Here is an 11,184-nt window from a genome sequence, read left to right as displayed (position 1 = left end):
GTTGCCTCAACGCAGGTACAGTGTTTGAATGGAGACTCCTTGTGTCAAGTTTGTGCCCATCAGCTCAGGTCATCTCACCAGGCACTGCCAAGAACAACCTGACTCTGTCCATGCTACTCCTCCATCAGCTGTTTGCACACACTGTGGAGAGCCCCTGAGGCACTTTCTCCAGGCTGGTGAGCCCCAGCTCTCTCAGCACTCACGGCCCCAACACAGTCTGACAGATGCTCCAAGCCCCCAACCTACCCAGCACGTTGTACTGTGGCATTTTCCCCACCCATAATGTTTGATCACTGCTTTTCAGGTCAATTTTTTGGGGGAGGCACTGGGCACTGGGGTGCCTTCACCTTTAAAAACCCTTTATTTGTTTGCCCCTCTGTACATTTCCTGTTGGTTTCTGGACCTCTGTGAGCTTGGAGTATCCTCAGCCCAGAAGTCACAGAAGAAGTCACATGTCCACCCCATGCAGAGCCACTTCCTGTGCTGTGCTTTCATGTAATACTCCCCCAGCTCACTGCTTTCTACAAAAAGGACAAAATATTCCCTCCTCCACTCAAATTCCCCTTTATAAAACTGGTATCCTATCTGCTTTCAATTGTCCTTCCTATTTTTTTTCCAAGCCATAAGCCAAGGAAATCAATCCTCATATGGAAACTGTTCTACAATACTGATTCCCTTTCTTATTCTTTTTATTCTGGTCTTGTGCTGCTTTGCTGGATGAGGCCAGGAGATTTGACTCATGCTGTGTACAAGGTGCAGGTGCCCCAGACATTTATGTAATGGGACGAAGTGGTTTTCTGTTTTGCTCTGTTCTTAATTTGTACTGATTCCTAATATTTAATTGCCTTTCTGCCCACTGAACAACATTGGAGCTAATGTTGTCATTAAAGTATTACAAATCAAATCCCATTTCAGAGATGTTTAGACAGTATGATACACATAAAGGTAGGACTGCTTTTTACCACATGTAGTACTGTATATGTATCAGTAATAAAATTTGCCCTTTTTTCCCCTGATTTTTTATGCTACATGTGCTTAAGATTGTCACTCAACTTGTCCACTCTTTTTCACAACACTTTAGTAAAATAGTGAAAAGCAAGGACAAGAATGTCATGTAGCACCCCATAAGTGACTTTCAACATGAAAACTGACCACTTTTCACAGCCTTTTAACCAGTTATTTAACCTCCATGGACTCCTCATCCCATGGTGATTTAATTTCCTTAAGAAGCTTTAAGAAGACCTTCTCAAAGATCTTATGGAAATGTAAGCAGGTTATATTCATCCATGTTTCTTACCTATGCACTGAGTCCTTCAAAAACCTTCCTAATGCCCAATTTTCTTGTGGGGGAAAAAAAAAGAAAGTATAAACTCTTCCATGTTCTCTTCTGTTCCTTTGGACACTTTCCTGCTTTTGTTTTTAGAACAGTTTCAACTAGCTCCCATTGTGTGGCTGACAGAGCTTTTAGTCCTCTGGAAAGTTTTTAAAGGTTGACCTTGTATTTGTCACCTTTCAAGTTTTTGGATTTAGGACAGTTCCCAGCTGCTACCCCGCTTTATAATCCAGGTTTTTCATACTTGAGGGCCTGTAGCATTCCATGGAAAACACCCCTGCCTTGGTGACTTGATGTTCTGTTCATTTTGTTGCTTAACTCTGTTCCTGCCAGTGCTTCAGCCCAGCACAGATGCTGTCCTTCAACACAGGTGTCAGGGCACAGCTGGCACAGGGCTGCCTGCACCAGGCAGGCAATGGTACACTTGCTGCTTTACACTTTTTTTGTTGTTTCATGATCCCCTTGGCAGGCTGTGTCCCCTGGTCCAGCAGCAGTGATGTCCTGGGACCCTTTGGAGCCTTTGTTTTGGTTTCACAGCCACTGTCCAGCTGAGAAGCAGGACAGAGGAAATGAACTTGGCCAGAAGGTTCATACAAATAGCTGGGGTTTTTTATTGTCAATGAAATCACTTTGGCAAACTAGTTTCTACAGTCAAAACATACTTATGACTCTGTTTCTAAAACAGCAGGTGCATTAGCTACCCTAGAAGTGAAGTACCAAATAATTTCCTTTTGTAATAGTGCATTTTGAGTGATAGGCTTTAATTTTATATGTACACAGAGAGCTAAAGTTCTGCACAGACAGTATTTTTGCACAGAACAGGAGACCCCAATTTTAAAGTTTACAGGACAGGAGGATGAAAATATCTGTATTTGCCAGCTCAAATTGGAGGTTTTGAGTTGTTTATTGTTATGATGTAAAATCTATAAGGGCTCAGTCCTGCATTTCTACTTCATGTGTGTGCTTTCAAATGACTGAGGAAAACAAAGAAATTACTGAGAAACATCCAAGAACCTTCAACATATTGTTTGACTGGACACCAATGAAGGACACATTTAAGCTACAGTAAGAGTGTTGCACAGTAAAATTTCCTACCTTTGAATATACTTTAAAGTACAGGAGTGGAAAAAATAAAATTTAAAAAACCAAACTAGCAACTTGAATTTATATTCAAAATCAAATTTGTGTAAACAGTTTTACAAAGGTTTTTGTCCTGGAATTCCTGTGCTAGAGCTATAGCAGGCATGAGCAGGCAAGAATAAACACAACCTAACAAAAAATTAGCTATAAACATTCAAGTATCACTAAACATGTCCTGATTCTGTCTGTCTGCCTCGCAGAGCACAAAGATCATCCTCCTGATGGCTTCATTACAGGTTGGGAGAGAGGTGTTGCTCAGTGCAAAGAAGAGGTACAGAATCAGGACCATAACAAGCAGCATTTACACAGTCAGTCTCTTGGAGGTTGTTTAGAGCTAGATTTTTAGACATAAATAAAAGCTGTTAGAAACTAACAGCAGGGGTACTGCTGAACCCATCACGTGCTAAAATTTATTTGTAGGTCTTCAAAAATCTGTCCCCGGTGAAAAGTTTCCTCATTTAAAAAGGGAAAAAAAAAGAGACAGTCACTTGAATGGTGGTGATTTCATTGAGCCAGACTTTGGGAAACTGCAGGGACTGGGAGATTTGCACCTGCTCTTTCAGAGGATGACAACTCAAGCCAGTCCCTGGTGGTGCTATTTTCTAGTGTGAACCCCAAGTTTCTGCACAGAGCACATGGATGCCATTCTGCCTGCTCCTCACTCCTGTGAAAACCCAGTGGATGCCAAGAGGTGTGCTGCTCTGCTCAGGTGCCAGATTGGATCTTGGACAGAGCTCATCTGAACTCCAGAGGAGTGGAAATGGTGATGGGTGGTACCTGGCTCTTGGAGCTGAGCTCTACAGCTCGTGTTCACTCTTGTGAACACTGGCCATGGGGTAGGACTGTCAGCATATGCCTTGCTCCAGTTTTATTAGCAGCATGTTGCCTGGCAGTGTTAGGTTAATGGTTGGACTCAGTGATCTTAGAGGTGTTCTCCAAACTTAATGGTTTTATGGTTCTGTGTTGTGAAATCCAGTGAGTCCCTGTGAATGATATTAAAAGTGGGGATTTACAGGGAATCTGCCAGAAGTGCACTTTTATCATCCAGAGCTGTGTAATGTATTCTATTTCCTTGGTGGGTGATGAAGCAGAAGAAGATTAATGCTGTTGACAGTAGAACAAGTCCAATGCAAACAAAAGCTGCGAGTATCAGGCTGGCTTCTCCAGAACTCAAAGTTTTGCTGAAAAAATTGCCCACTTTGTTGTCATAATCTGTTAAAAGAGAGTTGTAATGAGAAATATGCACATGAATCTGAAGAGTTTTAAATGGCATTTTAAAAAATCTTTACCCTTTGTAGCGGTTTCATTTGTTGTAGTAGTTTTATTGTATGTTCCAGTTGTGTGTCCTCCTTCTGAAGGAACTTCCCACTCTCGTTTCCCTTCTCAGGGTGAAAAAAAGCATAGTTAAGTTGGAAACCTTAATAAATATTTCTTTTTTCTCTTTTGAAAAATTAGAGTTGACTTTATTTCATTATTTCTACCTTGTTGATCTGAACAGAAATTGTGATTAGATCATCACAACTGTTCCTCTGGGCAGCTCCATGGGCAACATTCCCCTTCTCTGTAGGCATCTCTGTTACTCCACCGCTTACTGTAGTGATGGGACAAGGGGTAACTTTTAAACTGAAAGAGGGTAGATTTAGGTGGGATATAAGGAACACATTTTTTATGAGGGTGGTGAGCCACTGGCACAGGTTGCCCAGAGAAGGTGTGGATGCCCCATTCCTGGAAGTGTGCAAGGCCAGGCTGGATGGGGCCTTGAAGAACCTGGTCTAGAGCAAGGTGTCCCTGTCCATGGCAGGGGGGTTGGAACAAGATGATCTTTAAGGTCCCTTCCAACCCAAACCATTCCATGATTCAGTTCTGCATTTGCTTGTCCATTTGAAATCTCACAGCCCACATGAATATGTGGAGTCAAATAAATTCATGATATCCAAGGAAGGAGTATTTTGGCTATATTTGGCATCTACATTTGTCATCATGCTGCTACAGGGTTATAGGTATGAGGTGTGCCTACTGGCACTGTTTCAACTCTTGTAGAGGAGTATAGCCAGCACAGTGAGGACCTAGATACTGGATCCAGATGTTTAGTGAAGTAATGTGATGTGGAGATGCTCAAAAAACACTTTCAGCTTCACTCACGTGTGTTGGAAGAGACAAGCACCACTCAAAAAGCTTGCCAACTTTTCTTAGTCAAGAGATCACCTATTTCTTGGACAAGTTGAACAACCATTTTCTGGAGCTCCTTTTATCCCAGCTGGTGTCTGCCTGTGCAGGGAGGAGCCCAAAGAGCTCTACAAGTCATCTACAGGGCTCACAGGGAGGAACAAGCACCATGCCAGACTGAAGGCTCTCCTGCACAGTGAGGCAGAAAGGCTGAACAACAGCTTTGCAGATGTTTTCTGTGCCACCTTTAAAGGGCAAATGGTCCCTAGGCTGCCACTGTCTCAGAGGAGCACTTGTGAAGCACCAACTGATTTCAAGTTGCAGCAAAGTGCACCAAAGATTGCCATGTCACTCGGGGTGTTTGTCCTGTCTCTTATCACTGCTAACTGGCCATGGCAGTGCAGGTGCTTCCCACCAGTGCACAGGTGACCTCTCTTCCTTTCATCCCTGCCTTCCATCCAATTGTGCTGCAATACCACCTCTGAGTCCTGGGATGTTTCTGATACTGCACCTGATTTATTGATGGTGTAGGTTGTCTCCATGCCAGCATGGATGTGATCGGCCACGTGGCAGTGCAGAAGCCACGTCCCAGGGTTTTCTGCTACGAGTTCAACTGTCTGGAAAGTCCCAGGGAAAAGGTCATATACATCTCCTCTGTGGTCCTTATCTGTCTGTGGCAAAGCAAAACCAGAATTGTGAGAGTCATGCCTCAAATACTCCCCCATGGGCACTGAAATATTCCAGCCAGAATTCCAGCTCCTTAAGGTAGATCAAATGCTTCTTGTACATTTCTAGTGAGCATCGTCCAGAGAAACTGAGGTCTGTGGACACATCATTTAATCCATTATACAACAGCAGACCCCTTCTGTTGACTCCAGCTTGTGGCTGAGCAAAGATGTTTCTTTGAAATATTTTTCAGGTAGTCCTCCAGTGGCAAACTGTCACAGCATAAAACCATACTCTAACCCAGCATAACTCTAATTTCCTCCCTGTATTTTCCCTCACACCTATCATATATTTAAATCATTAATATTAAAATCATATATTTTAACCCACCTAAGCATGTCCTCTACTAGGGTAATAGAAGTTTTGCAAGTATCTCATTCATTTTGTATTTCCTTCAAATGCAAAACTCCCACCCACCTCAGCACTAGCCCAGGGCTCTGTGCCTAAGTGACAAAACCAGGCTGGAAATATGGATTTTTTGTTTGTTTGTTTGTTTGTTTTTCTCATAAATTTCCCATAATACTATAAAAGTTTTACTTTGATTTATTTTACCAACCTTGAAGATGAAGGTCTGCGCATGGAAGTGAACTGTGTGGATATCCACTTCATTGCCCATTCCTATCAAATACCAGTTTGTCCTATCACCTTCGTTCATCGTTAGACCCAAGAGACTGTTGTAAATCTTCCCATTGATTGCTGGAAGAATGACAAAATAGGAATGATTAATAATTGTCCACAGTATGGGTGATTATAACCTCTACTTCAGGCACCCTTTGCACTTTCAGGGTAGAAGGAGTGCTCAGGCAGAGAGGGGAGAGGCATGTGTGGTCAGGACAAGCGCTGTCCCCAGCGACCACTGCCACTGCAGGGAGACAGTCATGCTTTTGTTTCACTTTCCAAATTGTGTAAGTATACATCAACAAACAATTTTCTGTCTTACAGAGCATCAAACTGGTTTTTTACTGGTTGAGATTGAACTCCTGAGCAAACTGGATTTATGCTGAGAAGCTACATGGAAAAGGAGGAAATAGAATTGTTGCCTAAAATGGGTACCAGCTGTAGAAAGAAAAGTTTGCTTTGCTGTGTGTGTCCCCATCCAGTCTATTCAGCCTGGCTCCTGGACTGGCTGCAAATACAGCCACAGTTTTAAAATATCATCCCTATGCTCCTAAAAAACAAGCCTTGGAGGAACACAGCTCACAAATGACAAGGGAATCCAGGCAGGGCAGCCTCTTCCCAAAAGTATAAGAGTAAACTATCATGTTAGAAAAATATCTTGGCTGGGCCTTGTGAAATCTCTTTGTTTCCAGCATTGCAGTTTATGAAGTTGTCACATGGCTGGGTAACTGCAGGCTGAGTCCAATGTCTCCCTAAAAGGGCTGTGAAAAATAAACCTCTTTCCTCTTGGCTGCTGCTGCTGAACCCTACATACCATGCATGCTGTTGCCTTCTTCAAAGTTCTCGGTGGAATTAAAATCATCAGGATTCTTATGAAGGTATCTTTCAATATTTTCTTTCAAATACCAGGATTCATTTTCATCGAACACCATAAACAGAAGAGTAAATTCACGATCAATGTCTTTCCTCAGACCTCTTTCATCTAAAGTTCCTTTTCTGCAAACCACAAGAGGCCCAATCAGACCACTGTATGTGTCCTGAAATAAAATAAATATATGCATTAGAGATTTTCAATTCATCCAGTTATGAAATAGATACAGATTAATTGAAGATTAAATTGCTTTCTCCTATCAGATGAGAAAAAATCAGTCCAATTAAAAACTTCTTTCTCTGTGTGTCTCTCTGTTAATTTACCAAAACAATGACATCCAGTGGTCCCTTTCAACCTTACTCGTTCTGTGATTCTGTGATTTTGTGCAATGTTTTGTGTTTACCCCAAATCTCTTCAACTGTTCTTTAAGGAGGAAATCATATTACTGTGGTGTATGCCTTGGGATTTCTGTAGCTTAAATTACCCAGGCATGTGCAACTGTTGGTGAAGAGTTCAAAGCATCTAGCTCTGTAAATGGTGTCTCTAGCCTGTGGTCCTCTCCCAGCTGAGAAGCAGAATCCTTTCATAAACATTACACAAGGCATGACGTGTTAGCCAAAGCAATGCAAGCTTTAATGGCCATTTCTTGGTTACCTTAACAAAATTTGCTGTTGAATAATAAACCCAAGTGATACAATTTGGATCTGTTTTGCCAGGACCGGATCGTTCTGGGACGTTCCACCTGTAGGTGTTTATTTCCCCTGAAAAAGAGAGAGAACAATTTTACCTTGAGCAGCTAAGTATTAGAGTCTCTGAATGGTATCTAACTCAGACCTCCTACCCTCCTCATCAAAAAACTGTCTGCATCAAAACTACCTGTGGAAGCATGCAGCAATGGGATAGGGATATGATTCTGCCTTCCAGGAGGTCAGTGAGGTTCCAGTGGTGTAAGTGAAGGCAGATTGCTCCAGAAAAGATCTGCGAATGATTCTGACAAAAGTGGCATCCCACAGAAGGAAGTTTACAGACAGGACTCTTCATCTTTGCCCTTGGCAAAACCTGCAGTAATTCAATGATCTCAGCTGCTGATACTTAAGATCAGATGAGGCACTGGGAGCCAAGCCCAGAAAATGTTTCTTGGACCTTCTCAATTGAAAAGAGCAAAAAGAAGTGGCAGTTGCCACTGGGATTTTGCAGGGGGTGCTGCAGAAGTGTGTCAGCTGGGGGCCCGGATAGGAGAGCTGGATATGTACCAACCTGCTGTCAGGGGGGAGCAGGGGGGGTCTTTCATCTTCCAGATAAGACCTTGCTCCACAGCAATTACCAGAGAACCTCTATCCCTTCCCAAATGTCATCATCTCTGCCACATCCTCCCTGAGCAGAAATTCCCTGACCTCTGATTTTAAAAAAATCATCATGAATGGATGAAAAAATGATCTGTTTGGGTGAGGATCATTTCTCTGCACCAAACACAAACATCTGTGTTCAGATGAAATGCCTATGCTGTGTTTCCCTGCTTTGCTTTTTTGCTGGTACTTCAGGAAAGAGTAGGAGACCAAGATGTGGTCAACACCTTGCCCCTTTAAGTGGTGGAGAAGTGTTGAACCAAGCAATCTCTGTCCCAAAAGTCTTTCAGGGTGACAACAGCCAAGAGCATTATGGGACATGCTAGGAGTCAGGTTAAAACCAGGAAATCACAGAACCATGGTTTTAGTACAGCTACAGCCCAAGAGCTGCCAATGGCTGTGGGCATCTAGGCAAGGAGAGTTTTCAAGCTTAAAAGGTTGGGAAATGACTGAGTCTAGCTTTTGTGTCACTGAGCCACTACACTGTTCATGCATCATGCAACAGTGGGTTTTAATTGTACAGTAGCAACTACAAAAACAAAAAAGTGATGACTTTCAACTCTCATACAGTGTGAGATGGGTCTCATGTAAGTATTGCAATATCATTTACTCTTACAGGATAAGCATCATGTCATGGAGACATGGAGGCCAGGGAAATGTTTCTCATCCACCTGTATCTAACCTACATGTCATCACCTCTTTTTAGAAGGTGTGATCTGAGAAGGGAGGCTGGTCGTGGTCCTCCACCCCTTCCTTACTTTTTCCTCCTCAGCTCAGGATGTTTGGAGGCTGTAGATGGAAAAAAATCCCCACCCTACTTAAAGCTGACACACCTCAGAAGGCATTGAAGATTGATCTTTGAAGTTCAAATAAGGCATAACCCCTGGAAAAAAGCTATAAACATGAGGAAAAATTGATGTTTTCTCCCTTTTTTCCTTCTGGGTAATTGGAAGAATGGCCAGGGAGAGAACAAAGCTGTGGCAGATGAGAGCTGGTCTAGCATAGGTTGCTATGGATATGCTTTCTGCATCTATTTACCATGCCCCCCACAGGTTCTTTAGGACCCGGCAGTGCTCTCAGGAGCACAGTTTGTCAGGATGCAAATCTGTCTGATGACTGATTTAGGATTTAGTAGAATTAGACAGTCTTTGGCAAGTTTGGGGTGGGCAGTCCAGCCTGGCCTAGGAAGAAAGACAGTGAGGATTTCTAGGTGATGCTGGAGGGGACTGAGGTGCCCAGAAATTTTTCTTATTTTCAGGGATTTCATTTCTATGTCAACTGCTCTTTCCAAACTCCTAAGGAAAAGTCAGTCCTTAGATCCTGTTGAAGAATGCTTTTGGCTTACTCTCAAACACAGAGACCTTCCCTCATCTAACTCATCCCAAGCCTGCTCCCGTGTGGACACAGGAGACATGACAGTAGTGTTCCCGTTGCTACATTTCAAACGCCAGCCTAGCAGTGTCAACATCATCATGGAGCAAATTACAAAACAAAGGAATTGTATATAAACCAGTTCCTTTTCCTTCCCCTCCCCCATGTATTAACCTCAGGTATACATTCATCAAACTGCAGCAAGGCAGATGTTGGCTCACATTTGGACATGAGTTTCTGTGTATTTGTATTTTACCGACACAGCTGTTCACAGGAAAGAAATTTCAGCTTGCAAAGAGCTTTATTACATCAAATTTTCTTTACATTTAGTTTCACACTGGAGTTCACAAATACTGCCAAAAAAATTTGCATGGGTGTTGGAAAGCAAACGTGGGTACATTTTGGATTGATTGCTATGCTTGGGTTTGATTTCCCACTTAGAACATAAACCCAATAAAAAAATTGAAGTTCAAAAAGTTAAACAGGAATAAAACAGGAATTAAACAGGAATTTTTCTATATGAAAAACTATTATCTACTGTTTTCCTCACTAGAAACTGAGGCGTATTTGGTACACTTTTCAAAGGTTATTAATTCACATGACAGCTACGTTTGGCATTTTATGCATGAGTCAGAATGCAATGCCAATTCTCTGTAGCTTGGGAGAGGCAGAGTCAATATTAACATCTGCAATTCTTACCTCTGAATTTGAAAGTTTTTAAAACATTGTTAGAGTGTCAGTTTGGAGCCAAATGCAGTACTGGCTTACACTTCTCTTGCCATGATTATGGGCCTGCTTCTCTCTCTTTTGGAGGTTGTCTAGTGGTTTTACATTCCTATTTCTACCCCTGATAGGAATGAAGGCTTATTCTCTGCCCAAACATGCTCACTTGGTCAAGAACCTACATGTCTAGAAACCCAGAACTGTAGCTGAATAAGCATTGAGCATATTGTGCCTGGGAGAACATATAGATATGGGCAAGTTTGAAAGAGAGATTATCATTAATGTGCTAAAATGCTTTTATATACAGCCTTTGTAGCTCAAAGAAAAGAAGGGGGGAAAAAAGAAAAAAAGGGAGCCTTACCAGGGAGGGTAATTGGTGTCTCAGGCTGTTCTTCACAACCAACCTCTTCTATACCATGTGCACTTACTGAGTAAGGCCTGCTGGCTTTGTTCTTAAATACGATCAGTACGGAGTCACCAACCTCGGCATGGAGTAGTGGCCCTGAATTCAAACAGGAGATGCCAGTGTTTAACGCTGCTTTTCTGAATTCAACAAACTTTCAATAGCTTGGCCTGGGAGTAGAGCCAAGGTCTCTATCAAAATCATTGGGCTTTTCTATTCTTCCAGGAAAGCCATCAAAATTGTTTTATCTCAGCTGATTAAAAGCTCCGTATGTACAAATAATCCCCTTTCAGTCAATGAAGAGAATTGTTCTCTCTGAAGACAGGTCTTTGAACAGCTGTTTTTTAAGGAAAACTCCTGAGGATGGCTTTTGAATCTTTCAAAATTTTATTGTCCTTCAGAAAAGGAAATTGTAAACATATTCCTAGAGAAGGTTATCCTGAGGGAAGAGTATGAAACTGTATCAGGAGAGGCTTAGTTTGAGTAT

The 11,184-nt window shown here is 42.2% G+C and overlaps 1 protein-coding gene across 1 annotated transcript in view; it reads right to left on the bottom strand.

Annotated features, from left to right (window-relative positions):
- Positions 1-3,317: 3,317 nt before the first annotated feature.
- HEPHL1 (hephaestin like 1) overlaps positions 3,318-11,184 on the bottom strand; it is a 32,381-nt gene continuing 24,514 nt past the window's right edge. The window contains exons 14-20 of the mRNA XM_066570574.1: positions 10,656-10,796; positions 7,509-7,615; positions 6,798-7,020; positions 5,922-6,061; positions 5,151-5,310; positions 3,763-3,855; positions 3,318-3,685 (exon numbers count right to left, since the gene is read on the bottom strand). Coding sequence (XP_066426671.1) covers positions 3,483-3,685; positions 3,763-3,855; positions 5,151-5,310; positions 5,922-6,061; positions 6,798-7,020; positions 7,509-7,615; positions 10,656-10,796 — 1,067 coding nt within the window. The 3' untranslated portion in view covers positions 3,318-3,482. The remainder of the gene's footprint in view (positions 3,686-3,762; positions 3,856-5,150; positions 5,311-5,921; positions 6,062-6,797; positions 7,021-7,508; positions 7,616-10,655; positions 10,797-11,184) is intronic.

Source organism: Molothrus aeneus, chromosome 2 (genome assembly GCF_037042795.1).
Source record: "Molothrus aeneus isolate 106 chromosome 2, BPBGC_Maene_1.0, whole genome shotgun sequence".
Lineage (NCBI taxonomy): Eukaryota > Metazoa > Chordata > Aves > Passeriformes > Icteridae > Molothrus > Molothrus aeneus.
Note: the sequence above shows the minus strand (reverse complement) of the source record. Positions and strands in the feature narration are given on the sequence as shown.